Source organism: Cinclus cinclus, chromosome 8 (assembly GCF_963662255.1).
Source record: "Cinclus cinclus chromosome 8, bCinCin1.1, whole genome shotgun sequence".
In the NCBI taxonomy this organism is placed as follows: domain Eukaryota; kingdom Metazoa; phylum Chordata; class Aves; order Passeriformes; family Cinclidae; genus Cinclus; species Cinclus cinclus.
This window is the reverse complement of record NC_085053.1, coordinates 3,666,076-3,683,846: the sequence shown is the minus strand read 5'-3', so window position 1 is coordinate 3,683,846 and position 17,771 is coordinate 3,666,076. Positions and strand designations below refer to the sequence as shown.

Here is a 17,771-nt window from a genome sequence, read left to right as displayed (position 1 = left end):
GTATCTGAAGTATATTGCTGTGAGGACAGCATTTACTGACTAAAGCAATATCCATCAGTCTGTCAGCACCTGTCCCTAGTGCATGTAAGACCCATTTTTCCGCCCCTTGAAAATGCCTCATGCAGAGAACATTAATACATTATGATTTATAATTCCACTATGACCATGTGTTTACAAAGCATCTGCATCACAAGGCATCTTTGCTCTATTATTTGCATATATTATGAATTCTCATTTACTAAAATTTCCTGTAGAAAGCTCTGAAGCTCATGCTTTTGGGTAGTTTCACTGATCAAGAAGACCAGTTTTTAAATTCAGAGGATGGTAAGGCTCCTTAGCTTCACAGGTTTCAGACTCATAACTCTGGGAGAGTGACATTTGTCACAAGTGCAGAGTTCAGTCAGTGACTGTAATGCAGGAATTACAGGGAAGCATACAAGCTTTAAATGATTGGTTTTTGTAAGATCCTCCAAAGCAGAAGGGTTTGGTTTAATTTCCAGGCTTGACAACCCATCTGCTTTTAGAACTCAGAGGTGAGGGAGATAAACCCAAACACTTTGAACAGGTTTTCTGATATTCTCACCTGCTACTCTGTACTGCTACTGGTGCTCATTTTAGAAAGCAGTCTCTCAAAACAGGTATTAACTGCTTCTTGTCCCTGCTTTTTGATTGTTTTTTTTCTTTCTTTTTTTTTTTTTAATTAATACTTTGCTGACCCTTCCCACCTCTCTATATTTTCATATTTTCCATATTTCTACTCTGGTCAATAAAGCCGTTTGTATCTGGATTTGCATTGGTTCAACAAACTCCCAGTGTAGGTAAGTCCACAGCATGAAAATAAGTTAGTCATGTTTTGAATGGTTTTCTCATGCTGATTTGCATTTTGTCTTACAATCTGGCTGTCCTGGAAATTTTGGACAGGACTCTTTTAATGGGTTTTGGAGAGCTTTAAAGCAGAAGACCTCCTTTAAGACAAATTTAAGAAGCTATTCAAAGTATAACTTCCTCTGTGACCAGCACTATATCCCTCCTGCAGCTGTGGAGCTGTGTCTCTTGCTTTCTTGTACAGCAAAGGTTTGAAAATCAAAATCAACACTCCAGAGGAGTCTGAAGATATATTTGAAGGGATTGTTTGAAACTAAGTATTCAAAGGATGGAAGCAGAGAGGACATTCCTGATACCAGTGTTTGACAGTGGACTATGACAAAGCATACAAATGTCAGCCAGAGCCCAGTGGCTGGGAGATGATAAATTCAGTCTTGGAGCTAAGGAGCTATTTGCTAAGCAGGAGTGGAGTTAACCATTGGAACAGCTTACAGGGGATCAGACAGACTTTTTATGTCTTGGGCCTGTGTGGTGACAATTGGATGTCCCTCTTTCTGGAAGATGGGTCTTTGTTCAGAACTAATTCAGTGAATGGGTGAAGTCACTGGGTGATATTCTAAAGGTGTCAGGTTCGATGAACTTGGTGTTTTATAATGTCAGTGGCTCTTCTACATCTTTCCTATCACTTTAAATTTCCAGGATTTCTAGAGGGACTGTGTTCATGACTTACTTTCTTCCAAGGATTTTGTAATTCTTGCTTTTATTCCGATGTCTGTCTCCACCTCCTGACAGTCCCTTGCAGGCAGGTGACCTGCATGTTGGTGTGACCTGTTAAACCACACAAAATGAAGATAAATAATAGGGATGTATTTATACAGGTTTTTCCCCTCTGTGGGTTTCCCCAGGAATGTTAATTTACAGGAGAAATCTGCTTATCAAAAACTCACTGTTCTTTCAGATCCTAGTTGGATCCTCCTGACTGAAGTCTTTGTCAGTTCTAGCTCTATTTTTTATGAAGTTTTTTTTTTTATCTTCCCATATTTTAAAATACTGCAATAAGCCAGTTTCATATTTGATATGTGATATACTTCCCCTGCTATAATGAACATTTTAAAATTGGGAGGGATTAATAAGGATAAATTATTACAGAAGATGAGACAGCCAGGGTGGAAAACAGGATCTGTATGTGATTTGTACTCCCAGAAAGGATGCAGAACTGGTAAGCATTCATGGGAAATCAGTAAGTATAACTCTGTTTTCTCTAGAACCTTTTATTTATACAGCTGATAGTTAATATTGCAAGTTTCGAATGGAAAGACATGCAGGTGATTGTGAGTACAGTATTTGATTAGGAAACTAAAAGAAAGGAGTTGAAATTCATTTCATATTGACCAACCAGATAGACCAAAATAACTATCTAATCCTTTCTCTGAAAGTTCTTTAATTCCATTCTTATTGCAAGTGGATTTACATTATGAGTTTGCACAGTCTTAAAGAAAAGGTTCTACTTGTGGAAGTTGGACGGAATGTGATCCTCCCATACACAGAGGGAAATTTGTTGGAACAGTTAATTTTGTAAAAAAAAAATAAATAAAATCAGCTCTTTTTACATAGATGGGAAATCTTTGTATCACAGGATTTTATATGATGTAGGGAATGTTTCTGAGTTTTCATCCCAGATATGGGATATACAGATGCACTTGTTCAGTGGGAACAGGAGGACACCTCTGCTCAGTCTGGCATGCTGCTGGGATACCTCACCCCTAAACCTCCTGTCCCTTGTTCCCTCATTAACTGGGAATTCTGTAGAGCAAATGCCCTGCTTGGCAGGTGTTTTATGAAAATATCTGTCCTGCACAAACAATACTTGCTACAGTTTGTCTTAGTAATTGGAATTTTCCTCCCTGCTGGGACTTGATAGCTCTTTTTTGTCTTCTTTTGTTGGTTGGTATCTAATTTTTTGCTTTGCTGATCTAATGGCTTTTTGGTGTAGCTTGGGTTTTAGTCAGTGCTCATCAAATATCCTTGTTTGTAATAGGGATTGGCAAGTGTATAAATGATTTAAAATAAAGACAGGTTCAGAAATTGGTGAGCAAAAGGCAGCTGTCTCTTTAAAGGGTGCAGTTTGATCAGAGCATCAGCCCCAGCCCCTGAGGAAAAAGGCAATTTTGATTTGTGGGGCCCAGGAGTCCCTCACTTACCAGGATTCGTCACTGCTCGTGCATGTGTAAACCTGCAAAATGCCCTTTTGTGTAGAATAAATCTTACGCTTCAAATCCCGTACGATTAAATGCTACCCTTCATAAAGTCACAGCAACGAGTCTCCACTGCAGAGCAAGCTCACTGTCCAGGCAGGGCAGAATTCTTTCCCATTTAGCTTATTTTTTATCTAAATAACCACCCATCAGTGCTGATAGATTCTTTGAACCTCCAAGATTGCTGCTGTCTCCTTACCTCTCTCTGCTTTGCCCTGTGGCAGTGGGGGCTGAATCCAGCAGGGCTGTGGTTGTTCTGGGTGCTGAGGAAGAGGAGCAATTCCCCCGTCCTGCTGCTCGGCGCTGGGGGAGAGGAGCACTTCCCTGCCTCCTGCTGCTGTTGGCAGCCAGCAGCAGATTCCATTATTGCCGATCAATGCCGCCGCCATGCAAGAGGAGGGGAGAGGGAGGGGTGGGAGCTTCCTATTCACAGATTGATCAACCTGCCATTGCATGAACAAATTTCGTTGCAAGGAAGGCTGGGATGCTGGGATAATAGCTGGAGCAGGAAGGGGCTTGTAAACAGGGGAATGCAGGCTCGTCAGTAATGGGGAGGGGATTTAAATTACCTCTGAGCTTGCTGCTTTTTCTTCTAGCATAAAGCACAATACCTGAGCCTTCAAACAAAGCCAACACTGTGAAGAATGTTAGAGCTATATTGCACTTAGCTGATGAGCTATTGTCCTGACTTGAGCTTCTTCAGCACCGATGTATTTCTACTTTTTATTTAAGTTGATTCTGTCATAACCTCCTGCCTCTTCTGGATTTTGAGACCTCAACTTCCCCTGCTTCCCTTTTTTGCCTTCTCTCTATTCCTGCTTGGACTGAAACCTGACACAAAGGGACAAATACAAATCCCAGTTACTGCTCCCACCCATGCCTGCAGTGTCAGATGTAGGGTTGAGAGTTCAGGACAGGATCACACTCTCATGTTTGTCAGTGTAGACAATAACTGGAGTACTTGAATTCCAAGACCATCAGCTCCTCCCCATCCTTCCTACCCTGCTTCGTTCACTTACTGTGTTCTGCATGGAAAAGTTTTCTGGCTGGAGAATAAGTCTTCTTTCTCCTGGGCATGTGGCCGAATGGCTGGATAGCAGCACGGAAGATGAGAAAAGCCTTCTGTCGTTCCTTGGTACGGTAGGGTACAAACTGTATTTTTCGGGTTTTAACACTTTACTGGGAAGCCTTTACCACTTCGGTGCTTAATTTCTTCAGTCTTTCAGTTACCTGAACCTTATTTCTTCTTAAAAGCTTGTTAAGTGATGTGCTGTTTTAATTAAACTTGGTTACAGCCTGTTTGAAATAGTCACAAACACACTGGGCAAAGGTTACCTTGTAAATGGGGATGTGCCCTGCAGCAAATTAACTGAACTGGACTGACTGAACGGTGTTACTTTCTGCTCTGGTTTTCTTCTCTGTGCCACTTGACAAGCTGATCACTGGGTTCCTGGGTTCACTTCCCCTCATTTCAGTCAGCTTGCCTGACTTCTGAACAGTGTGATGGTAGCAAGGTAAGTCAGGGGAGACAGCTCAAAGTTTTTCTTCTTAAGAGAAATGTGCAGATGCATTTAGAATAAAAATTCTAAAGTGGTCTCTTGACTCTAGGACTATGTTTAGGGTTCACTGACACCTCTCAGATGTCCGCAGTACATTTGGTCTTTTCCTGTGTCAATAACAATAATTCTTACTGCTCAGGCACAAAATCCTGCCACAGTGAGCAAGAAGTGCTGAGGCTCAGAGCAGCTTTCTGGGCCGTGGAGAGGAACAGGCAGGAGCTGTTGAGCTTTGGTGCGTTCTAGTGCCAGTGAGGCTATCCCAAAGGATTGCTTTTTAGAGAATGCCTCTATTCACAGCCCTTTTACAGACAGTAAAAAGATTGGTTTGGAAAGCTGTGGCTCAAGGCTGTTGTTTAATAACGAGAACAATAAATATTGATATCATACTAATGTGTGTTTAAGTCATAAGCCTCTAAACAAATTAGGCTGCAGGAACAAGTTACCAGTGCGTCAGCTGATCAGTGTTAATTGTCTGTGTGCAATCTCTGCAACAAGCACAAGGTAATTTGATTTAGCAGGGGCGGTCCAAGATCATTAGGAACTAACGAGGACATCAGCATCCCCAGGTCATGGGCAGCAGCTCCTTGTCTCTGCTTTTGCGTTGGTACCCGTTTTCCAGGCGATTTGTTTGACTGTGTGTGGAGTCAACCATTAAGGGAGGTTTTAGAGGCTGCTGCGTGAGGAGGCCACAAAGGAGCAACGATCCCAATTTTGTACAGCCACGCACATCAGTCAGAGGATATGTTGAGCAGTTTAGGGATGTGCATTTGCTTCATTTCTGACCTGGTTTGCAGAGCTGGAGTATTTGTTCTTCCACTTCAAAGTGAGTGCATCAGTCTAAGAACAGCTGCTGTTGTACTTAGTGCCATGTACAGTTTTCCTCCAAACTTTCTGGGAAAATAAATTGTGGGAGTTTATACTTGAAACCCCAAAATTATTCTCTCCTGTGATTTCTGTGCCCTTTTTTGCAGCCTCCTCTAGTATTCATTCATCTGCTTCGCATGTTAGGTCTTGTCTTTCAGACTGTAAAGTCGTTTAGGAATCAATGACTTAAGAATCTTTTAAGTGACTGAGTGTGTCATTTAGGTTGCTTTCTATGCACCTTCTTACACTGGGCACTAATTCAATTACGCCTTTTTTAAATGCCAGCACAATGCAAGTGTCTAACAACAACAGAATTGCCTGTTGGCAAATTTAAAATCTTCTATAGTTACCTGGATCATCTTTCAAGACTTATCAGATGGACCCAATCCCCAGTAAAGCACAGTATCTTCTTTTCAAACCCTTGCTAATGGACTGTGAGAGGTTTTGATCATAGTTTGTATCTAGCAGTTGTTTGATGCTGGAGTTCTACAGCCAATGATCTTTGCAGGGTTCCATTTGTATTTCCCTTCTCAGGCTTGGCAGCTTTTGTGCACTTCATCGTCCTGAAACTTGGTTGCATTCACTCTGATGTATCTTCTTGTGATTTTTTTTTTCCCTGCCTGGTTGCCTTGATAAATGTGGAAAAGCTATCTCTGCAAATTTTCTATTTTTTCCTTTAAGTTATACCTTGCAGGACTTGCACAATGTATTTTAATCAGAACACAAACTTGGACTTCAGGACTTAAAACAGATTAAGGGGGTTTGAGTTTGCTTTTACCTTAGGCTTCTTGTACAGGCATTTAATGAAAATTTTATGACAATCTGTGAATTAGGCTGAGTCTGAATTCTCCCCTAGTGATCAAAATGTGAGAGAATGCTTATTGCAAGATAAGACATTAGCATTTTTATTTATTTTTATATGAGGTTGCCTATTTCACTAGAAAATGCTGTTGAGACACTTCTTCCTCTTCTTGTTCTTCCTTCTATGTCTGCAAATAATTTCTACCTGGTGTGGCTGTCCCACAAAGGTGGAAGGTTTAGTGTCTGCTTCTCCCACCTGGAGAAAAAGTTCTTCACAGTGAAAATACAGATTTCTACCACAGCATGTCTTTCAAGTGGCCACAGCACCCAGCAATAGGAAATTTAGGTCAACCCCCAGAGCCCTGTGGTGACAAGAGGTCGCTGAGGCTACACCACTGTGCCAGAGAGGGTTCCTTTCAAAGAAGGACAACCCTCACCACTACTCCATGTAGTAAGTGGCACCTGGCTTACACAAACCTTCCTCCTGGCCTAAGAACAAGCTTTGTGGTATTGAGGGTAGAGGGTGGCTCAACAGGATAAGAGACCTACCTGCATTGTATCCTTGGGCAGTTCCCTCCTCAGAGGCATCTGCCACTGCAGAGTAACTGACTCAGCTAATTGGAACTGACTCTTGCTATGAGTGTGCAAATACTTATTTGGATAAATACCTCTTTACTTAAGTATTACTGTGTATCACCAAGGTATCAGGTGATAAAAGTGCCCCATTGGGATGTTTACAACTTATTTGTTCGATGGTATTGAGGAAAGTGTCCCTGCCTGGATGATCTTTTAGGCTCATTCAATCCCAAACCATTGTAAGATTCTGCATTTTTTTTGTTGAAGGTTGAAATGGGGAGGATCTGTCAGGTGGGTTTTCTTTCCTTTTGCCTTTTTACTTTTCTTCCCAGAAACAGAAGAGCTGAAAAGGGTTTCAGATTGTTTTGATGGATAAACAATGTGATCTATTTGTAGCCTTGGTCCCTGAGAGTGAGTAATGCAAAAAGCAGTTGTAATTTAATACTAAGCTGATGAGAGGTGCATTGATTTTTGCGGCAGGTGAAGATTATGCAAGAGTAGCCTCAAGCATTACTAGTAGAACAGGGGAAGGAACTGTCTAATGTTTTGCCTGGTGGTGACAGTATAGATTTCTTTCACAAGACTCAGCGAAAATACTGTTCTACAGACATCATAGCAAGTTACTTCAGCTTTTGATTCCCAGTTAACGTATCCCAACAATTTTGTTGTATCTGGGTCTTCCTTTTCCTAGGGACTAAGCGTGTCTATTTGCAGTTGTTTTTTAGAAGGAGAAGAGAGGGAAAGGTAGTTTTTATTTTTAGTTCACTGCAGGCACCTAGTGAATATTTCATTTTCCCTTCCCCATTTGGTACACCTCTGTGAGGGTGTGGGAAAAGAAGGAACTCATTTTACCGATGAAATGTCAACATTTTATTTGCAGAAAAGTTGGACTGCTGCTGGGTGGATGTTGGGGAAGAGAGGGAAGGCAAGGGGAGCCAGGCACATTCTTTGTGGTAGCTTTTCAACTCCGTTCAGTTTAAAGTTAAGCTCTTTCCAAAACTGCCCCTCCAGCAGAACGTGTTGTGGAAAATAGTGGGGAATTTGGGGTCGTGTTTCCATGTATGACTCAGCAAAGTTAACAGACTGTTTTAAATTACTGGAGCAGCTTTGATATGATTTCCTGCGCGTGAGAAGCAGAGGAAGCCAAACCTATTACGTTACTCATTACTAGTCAGTGTAACATAAAAGGTCCTCACTCTAGCCCTGTTCCAATGGAATATATCAATCCTATTTGCCTTTGTTACATGGGCATGGGAACGGCAGGAATGGCAGAGACAGTTCTTTATATCCTACCTAACACAGCTCTGGGCAGAGCAGTACTTACAGGTGCTGCAGAAAATAAAGTTTCCCTTCATCTAGGTCGGGGAGGCAGCTGGTGATATTAAAGTGCACCGTCAGGTAAAACTGGCAGCACTGCAAAGGCTCCTGAGGTGGTGGGACTGACTGACTGACTCAAAAACCTTGAGCTGGCGCTGGCCCTGCTCCAAGTGCTTTGTTCTCTGAAGGTGTCCTGATGGGGACTTACCCTCCAGCTCTGGAGCAGGTGGTGCTGTAGGAGAGCGTGGAGGAGGGCTCTCCCGGCAGGGCCATCGCTCCGTCGCGGCTCCGCTGGCTCCGGCGGGCCGGGATGCGCTCGGTCGGTGCGGGCAGGGCTCGGGCATCGCTGTCACGGCTGCCCGTGCCCTGCCCGTTCCCCAGGGGAACACGCCGCAGCCCGTGTTGGACTCTGCCCGCTTCACCAGGCTGCTCTCCCTCTCAGCAGTCCTTTCCCCAAGCAGACTGAGGGGCTCATTGTCAGCAGTTTGCTTTTTTTAAGAGATAAATTAGTGAGACGCTAATACTGCAGGGTCCGGATTTCTTCGCCTCTCCTCCTCCTCTGTGCTCCATTTTGTCAGTCTCCAAGCATCCATGGAAAAGACGCGCTATAACTCTGCTGAAATCAAAATCCGCTACGCAAAGACATCACAAGTAATGTTATCCCTGAAGAAGGCTTCTCTCCTTTTTGTTTTTTTTTGCTTCGGCTCTTTGGAGGAAAATGCCGCTCTCGTGGCACCAGCTGGCCGTCTCTCCCCATAAACCTTGCTTTTTGCTTCTGTGAATCAGGATGCACAGGGAAATTTTCGGTAGCGGAGGGAAGGCGGCAGTTGGGCGTCTGTTAATAGCCTGAAAGTAACTAATGAGGATGTGCAGCCGGAGCGATTGATTGAAGAGCTGCAGTCCTGTGTGCTGCTGCTCCGCTCGCTCACTGCCCGGGGAGGGAGAGAGGGAGGGAGGGCGGACGGAGACACCCAAGGCACGGATCCCCAGGGCCGGGCGGCGAGCAGTGGAAGTTTAAGCTGCATCTGGCTCTTGAAAGGAGAACGGCAGGAGTCACAATGTCACTTCCTGGAGTCACGGCTTGCGCCTTTTCTTTAAGGTTCAGAAGATAACAATGGACTTTCTGCTAGGAAGTGATTTTTTCCCTCCCCGTGTCGGGGGATGTTTTGTGAAGCTGGATTCCTTAAAGTCTGGCAATTGAGCTGGAGATGGGCAGCACTTGTGATAAAGGTATCTGTATGCATATGTATGCATATCTAGCTCTATATAAAAATGCATATATGTGTGTTTGTAGAGAGATTTTTAATGCTGTGTGTACTTTATTAGCCATTATTCCAGTATTTGTACTAGCCAAAAATATCAGTGCAGCTTTTATGAATATTCGTGCTCATCAGATCAGTCTGCATGGATTTAACATGCCAAAGTCGTGTCTTAGTAAGGTCATCTGCCAGAAAGAGGAGAAGTTGACCTATTTTTTTTTTATCTGCAGAGATATATATTTCATATTACCCAGGCACTTATAAGTCTTTTGCTGGTTACATGCTTTGAGCAAGTAGTGGGATCATACACATCTGAACTTTGACCTTTGCCAAATTACATTCAGCTGGGACTAAAACTGAGCTTCCCTGGGTCTTGATTGTAGTTACCTGTTAATTACTGCACTGCTTACATAAAAAACCCCCAGATATTAAAAAAAATAGATTTAAGTTCTCTGAATACTGTCTCTCAAACAGTAACAGAATATTAAGTATATCCAGATGTTGATCTTTATCAGCAGTTTTTATTTTAATCTCCCACATTCAAGTCAGATTCACAACCTTGAATCTGCCAGTGAAAATGCCATTGTAGGTTTATAAGTGAATAAGATACAGGTAAGTAGGTGGGTTAATTCAGCAGTTTAGTAATGCACTCAAAACTTTCCTGAGGCTGCTGTCCTACAGAGCACAAAGCCTGACTGTTCCCCTCCCCCAAGCACCCATTCACCACCTTCTTCTTCTCTTCCTCAGAGGTCCCAGCAGAGAGATCTCCTCGCAGACGGAGCATCTCAGGGACCAGCACCTCTGAGAAAACCAGCTCCATGGATGTTCCGAACACTTCTCCTTTCAGAGTACCAGTAAGTGTTCCTTCCCTGCAAAGGGGAATTTGTCTCATTGGATGGGAGGAGGAGATTAAAATATCACAGTGTACAACCAGGCTGGGGGAGCCTGGGGGCAAAGGAATGTTTGGTTAGTATTTCCAGTTGACCAAGAAGTTTTGCTATCAAGTGTCATATATTATCAATAAGATTCCTGGTAGATCCCTAACTTGTTCCTTTTCATTGCCTTGATCTAAAGTTGCAGACTGAGAAACATCAGTGTTAATGTGGGCAGTGACCTATATAAATACTTTTGAAGGCACCTCCTGGGATTGCATTCCATATTCAATCTTGACAAGGAAACAAGTTCCTTTAGCACGTGATAACATTGAAATGGTTTTATAGTTTATTCAGAAGCTAATGAAATTTCTGCAGGTTTGTTAATTCCTCTTTAGCTCTCTGGGTTTTGTCCTGAGTTTGGTTGGCTGTGAGTCTGCATGAGAGTTGTTCAGCTACAGCCTGGATGTTGCTTGGGTCGGTCTTCGTGTCCAGAAGCACAAAGACATTTTTATTATTAGACTGAGGACAAATGCTACAAGTTAAAATGAGCTGCCCAGTAATTTTCAACAATATTTGTTCATATTTTAAAATATCTACCTTGAATATTGCAAAGGTTTTCAAGCCCTACTTTACTTTTGTCAAGTAATCTGCAGACTTCAGAATAAATCTTGCATCATGTATTTTTAAAAATAAAATTAAAAAACAGCCAAAAGATTTAATGAGAGTTCTTTAAGTTACCCAAGGATTAAAGATTATTCAAGGTTGGTCAGAGTGTATAGAATACATGGTGTTTAAAGCAACCTGTGAATTCATGGTTTATTGGAATGCAGAAAGGGACCAAGGAAGCAGTGATTACACTGGGTATCCTTACTTGGGCCCTTTTCAGAATCACAGAATAATACAGATTGGAAGGGACTAGATAATGTCCAGAGGTGCTTTCCCACCTGAGCTATTGGGTGTTCTATGAACGAGCCTCTGTCACTTCAGAGATCTGTTTTCTGGATAATACTTGGGGGAAAAAGGGCCTTGGTTTAGTTGTATGTGAAGCTGGCAGAAGAATGTTATGTCAGGTTCTGAGATTTTGATACCGAGTCCGTGATCACAGGGTTCCAGAAAGATTTCTGAACTCTGAGAGCCTTCAAAAGTCTTTATTCATGTCTTCATTTATAAGAAATTCTGTTTTCTTTGCCTTCATCTATAAGTAATAGCCCCAGCCTTTAGATGTATACGTGCATCATAGTAGCTTTGTCTAACAACTGCAAGCTGTGTATCAGAAGTGTTTGATGGCTATCTGTATTGTTTATTTTATATGCCTCCTTTTTTCCTCATTTTTGTACCATTCCTTTTGATGATGGTCCTGTCTCTTAAGTAACGTTTTAATGGTTCTCTAATTCTTCTCTAATAGTTCTCTGATACTACTTAGCTCCTGCTCCCTTTCAGAACAAGAACCCTGCAGAATGTTTCTCATTTCCCCTGGTGGTGTGTTGGGCTTTTAGGACTCTGGCAAATAGGCTCAGGAAGCAGTACCTGGCTGCTTTTCTTGGGTAGAAACCAGCAGAAAGCTAGAAGCTATTTGTGCCATGTGGAGATGGATTCTGCTGCTTTGTCTGCCTGACCACCTGTACACCCAGGAGCATAATGCACCCTCCTGTCACCCTCATGGGGACAAGGCTTATGGCTTTGGAGGTTTTGTTTTGAGTAACCCATTTATACCCTGTTGCCCCTAAGTGGGGGCTGAGATCACCCTGTTTTAAAACCATGGCAGCTTGTGAGCTGTTTAAAAGAGCAAGCTGCAATTAGAAGTCAGCTTGCTTAACAATACAGATGAGCTTAAGACAAAACTGCTGAAACCAAACACACTGTTAACTTGGTAGATTGGCACACATCTGATAGGTAGCTAAGAAGATGGGGGAGGAATCATGTTGGTGCCTTTGACTGATAATAAGAATTTCCCAGCTCTCAGAAGGAGGAAGGGTGACTTGGGCGCCTCATGAAAGTCCCAGTCTTGGATCACTGATCTGAGAGGAGCTGCAAGTGAAGGATGTAAAAGGTGCTTGTAATGGCTTCAAATCTGTGTCTGTGAGGTTGTCCTTATTTGACAGGGATTTATTCTACATATAAAGGAGATTAATAGTAAGAGAACTTGCTTTTTTGTTTTTCCAGACTTTGTCACCCCCAGTGCAGGTTGGAGGGCTACAGGCAGCTGCAGCATAGTGCTGTCTCAGTTATTCTTCCCATGGCCCTGACTCTGTGCCATACCTCATCTACTCACTGCTTGGATTTCTAACGGAAAGCAGCTTAAGGCAGGGGACATCTTAACCTTCTTCCATCCTAATGGAAAATTATGCTGAGACTTTCATTATAAGTTGCTTTTACAGCTTTTTAAGTTTGTCTTTCAGAACAGCTATTTAAAAGCTGTCTTCTCAATAGGACACTAGCTTCCAGCATGTTCTGTACAGGTTTTTCCCTTTCAAGCACAGGCAGTGGTATTCAGAACAAGGCATCTGTTTTTTTAATACTGCTAATTGGCATTGTTTTAGCATCTGGAATTTTGATTCATAACAGCATAATTGCCTTTAAGCAAACATTTCCCTGACAATGCATTTTTAAACTAATCTATTCAGTGGTGGTGGTCAATGAGGGATTTATTTTTAAGGGCTGATATGTAAAGTTTGAGAAATTTACCTTTTTACCTCCTGCATTGGCACTGGAGGAAAAGATGTATGTTTAAATTTACTAGTGTGAGAAAAGCAGAATTTCAGTAGTTACATTCTTTCCTAGGATGAGCCACTACGTGGACTAGCATGTCCTATGTGTTTGTGAGGGTTCTGAGGCCCTGGCACACGTTGCTGGGAAAAACTGTGGGTGCCCCATCCCTGGCAGTGTACCAGACCAGGCTGGACAGGGCTTGAAGCAACCTGGGACAGTGGAAGATGTCCCCACCCATGGCAGGGGGCTGGAATGAGATGATCTTTAAGGTCCCTCCCAAGCCAAACCATTCTATAATTCCATGATTTGTTCTGGTTATCTCCCACAAAGGGGAGTAAAGGGGATTCTGCAGATGTTGACACTGCACAACACGTACAGAGGGAAGAGCTCCTGATGCTTGTCCTTTCTTTTTCCTTCCCATTGACCCAAATTTTCTTGTCTGCACGTGAAACTTTAGCCTCCGTGTAAGTTCAGCTGTGTACATTGATGTTTGACAATTGCCAGGTGTGTCGGGAAGAAATACTGAGAGAGAAGGGAAAGGGCACAAAAGTTAGGAAAATGGAGATGAAGAAATGTGTCTACTCACATATAGACAGAAGAGTGCCGTTTATAGATGCATATATAGAAGTCATATTTTTAATCATGGATACTATTTGACTGAACAAATAGGGAGGCAGAGGGAGCTGGCTCCAAGTAGGCACTGTGACGCATAGGTGGGCGAGAGACCAGCTTTTCCCTTCCCACACACACACACCATGTCCTGGCAGCGCCTCGGTCTCCGTGCATCCCGTTCCCTGCTGTGGCACTGTGGAGCCCTGGTGGTACTGCTGCAGCCTGACACGTTCCCTCATTGCTCTGCTGTTGGCATTGGGTAAATATGGGACTGTCCACATCCTCAGACCTCCTGCAGTGACCGGATGGAGAGGAATCTCTAAACTCACCCTTCAGGCTCTTGCTGCGCTCTCCAGTTTTGGCTCAGAGTTGTTATTACAAATAATATGATTAATCCGTGTGTGCTGGCTAATGGGGAAAGAAAGATGAGAAAGAGGCAAAAGAACAAGTGTGAACGAGACAGGAAAGCCAGAGCACAATCTTTGAAGTAAATAAAATGATTTTTATTGGAACCTTGATGTAGGATACTTGCAGATTGCCTTCCTTGGTTTGTTTCTGGCTGAGGGTATAATTGGATCTGTAGAAGTGCTGTCTGCCTCCTTGCTCTTTAAGAGTACTGCTAAATGGAACAGGAGACAACGCATCCAGCCCGAGTGAAGGTCAAAGCTTGATGAGATCTCGTGGCTGCCCAGCCTCATCTTTTATGCAGTCAGCAAGACAGTTGCTTCTCCAGAGCACGGCTTTGCTCCTGCCCTGCTGCCAGGGTAGGACAAGTCTGAGCTGTGCTGCCCGTGTGACCCCATGGCATACAAATACATATTTTTAATTCTGCATCAGCACCAATGCAGAGGTGGAATTGTTGATTTGCATTAGTGTGAGGCACCACAGCATCCCCCATGAAAAACGCTGTGCTCAAATCTGTCCCCTCAATAGAAACCTATGTTTTTCCTTCCACTTTCTACTCTTCCTGGGAGGTTTGTTTGAATCTGCTCTAGTTTTTGTCACTTGCCTGTGCTGCGATGGCTTAGATGTGCTGGCTATTGTGTGAATTCTGTGTCAGAAAGCATAAACGGGTGACTGACTATCTCCAGGATGCTCACCACGCTTTCATCCGTATCTTTATCTGAGACAATGCTGTTCATAGGCTCTATAACTTTCACAGTGTCTCGCTGCCACAGCAGATTTGTTCATTACATCAAATTTTAGTGTTGTGTCAGATGATGGGGATATCCAGGCTCTGACACTGTCTGGTGGACCTCAACAGCAGGAACATTATTCTCATGTTTGGTGTAAACCTGATTACAATTCCTTTTATTCTATAGGTAATGTAGGGGATCTATGGATGTACATAGCTTTAAACACTGCTCACATTCCAGTTGTCCTTGGCTTAGTAGTATTTAAATATGCGCCGACTCATTTTATTCTTCACCTCCAAATCATGACTTAGTCAAGTTATGCAAAGTTTAATTAATGCATCCTCTCTTTGCAAATGAGTCCTTCTGGCCCTTTTATCTCTTTTCTTGCTCTTGTGTTTTCAATTCCCTTCAACTGATTCTCCAAGTTCTGGCACTACAGTTCACAGGAATGTGTGTTACCAGTTTCCAATTGCTCCTGACCCTTTGTGTTATTTCTCTGTCCTCCCTGGCCCTTGCTTCACCTCCTAATTTAATATAGCTCAGTGTAATTAATGTGCTGTTTAACTTTCCTTCCAGATGATTAACAAGGATGTTAAGCAGAAGCAGTCAGGCCACAATCCCTACCACATCCCATTGGACCCTTTCTTCTACCTTGATACCTTATCACTTGTTGTAAATACTGTTTTTAGATATTCCTGCAGCCATTCCTTCTGTTTATGTTATGAGCTTTAACAAAGTTCATTTTTAATAATTTTTTGTAATCAGCATGTGTGCCGCATTATCAAAAGTTGTTCTGAAGTGTTGGGCTGCTTAGTGGCTTCGTGCCAGGGAAAGAGCCAGGGTCAGGAAATCATTGCCTGCCCTTCCTGACTGGCTCAGGTTTCTTATGACTGTTTCTTATGTTAGTTTTTTGTCACTGTTGTTTTGTTGCTCTCCAGACAGGCTTTTTACCTGTATTCATTAATTCCTGGGTGGGGGCTTTTAAGGATGCTCCTTCCATCTGCTGTTCCTGCTAAAGGCAACTCCCACAAGGGCACCCAGGTGCTGCTCCCAGTTGTGTCCATGCTAAACACCTTGCTGAACTGGGATCTGAAAAGCTGATGTGGCCCTCTTGGCTATCAGATAGCTCTTGCTTCTTCATGAATTTTTCAGTATAATTCCCAGTGACTTGGAAATTTGATTCCTGCAGGACTTTGGCCTGCACATCATGCAGAGTGCACGCAATCTTACAGTGCATTTTATTAACAGGTGTATTATCAATGTACCCTTGTGACAGTATCCTCTGCTTTTCCTTGGCTTTCTTATCACTGTTCCTAAACTTGTTCCTCCTATTCTGCATCCCTCCTGTGGCTGTAGACCATTTTTCGTTGGAAAGTTGAAATTGTTATCTGGCCAAATCTGCAGTGCTGTCCCATCAGGGGAAAAATATCTTTCCTGATCCTTGCTGTTGATCAGCTTGTGTCCTGAAGCATGATTATTGCTCACTCTTGTTATTTTTAAACCTGACTAATGCAGCTACATATGCTATTCTTCCTTATATAAACACATAATCCTTTTTTAATCTTGCTGAAAAAAAATTGTCTGTATAATATCTTGTGGTGGTGAATTGAATGGGCTCATTTATAGATAGTATTGAGAAAGGTCTCCTGACAATCAGTGAAACGTGCTGCCTCTCATGTTAAATTGCCCTTTGGTTTTCTTATGTAACAGGGTGCATGAAGAGCTTAGGTAATTTCTATTCTATTTGTTTTATGCATCCATAATCCCATTTTGCCTTTGTTCCTAAAATAAATAGTTGGTCTTAAAAACATATCATTTGTAAATCCCCCTCTTGTCTACCTTTAATCAGTTTATACTTCTGGAGTTCTGTTGTGTCCTAGCTTTCTTGCTGAGATGAGAAAATCAGAAGAGTGATGCATTAGTGTGAAAGCTACAGTAGGTTTACATAATACCACTCTGCTTTTATTTGGCTCTGTTTGTACATTCAAACATGTTTTTTATTGTTTTGTGCCAGTGCACAAGCCACCTTGTCAGTGACATAGTGGCAGGTTTTTTGACGAGTAGATGGTGGAATGTGGCTGTTGTAAGTATATCTTGTTCTGTGTATTACCTCCAAGGTGTATCTAGGCTTGTTTTCATCTGCTTTCCTAGTGTGTGAGTGGTTAAAAGTCTTTCCAAAGGGAGTCACTGCTTACATTTTAATGCTGACTGTTACTGGGCTCACAAGCAAACTTCACCTCCTTGCTAGTTAAACTGGCCTTCTGCTGTTGTACTGCCAGGAATAGTAAACTTCACCATTTTGCTGCTTGTTCCTGGAATATCCTTCTAGTTTGATCTTTCCATTTTACCACCTGGCGATCGTCCCCTGCTTCCTTGCCTCCCCATAGCTTTAAAACACTACTGGCACAGGACAGTGTTTTCACTTGCCTATGACACTACTTTTTTTCCTTGATAGCTGCTTGTGAACCATTTCAGGAATAAACTGCTTTATGTCCTCACCACGCATGTTAGTGGGGAGGCAGTTCTGCTGTCATCCAGTCACTTGAGGGTTAGCTTTGTACCCATCCATTCCTTCCCCTTAGAGAAGATGAGTCTCATCACTCTGTAAATGAAGTTACCCATCTGGTGTTATTAATAATGCATTGCTGCTTCTCATCAAGAATTACAGATGTTCAAGATACGTTGCAAGGCTCAAATGCAGTGTGTTTGTTCCCAGAAAGAACTAATGTAGGTAACAGCACTGTGTGTAAGATGGACCTTTTGTGTTGCCCATTTTACCCTTCTTTTAGTGCTTAGAAACTTCCGCTAATACCATTGCAGTTTATTGGTGGCTGATTTGTGTTATGGTTATACACAATTTCATTTATTCATGGCTGAATTAACCTTTCCAAACACCAGCCAGGACAACCATTATTTATTATGTATGGGCTGCTCTCCCTGGAGTGAAGAATCATCATGTCCATAGGAAGCAGCAGCTCAAGAG

General features: G+C 42.6%; 1 protein-coding gene across 1 annotated transcript in view; it reads left to right on the top strand.

The window, feature by feature from the left end:
* Positions 1-17,771, top strand: part of RASAL2 (RAS protein activator like 2) — a 102,512-nt gene that overhangs the window by 49,260 nt on the left and 35,481 nt on the right. Inside the window, exon 4 of the mRNA XM_062497213.1 lies at positions 10,204-10,310. Coding sequence (XP_062353197.1) covers positions 10,204-10,310 — 107 coding nt within the window. The remainder of the gene's footprint in view (positions 1-10,203; positions 10,311-17,771) is intronic.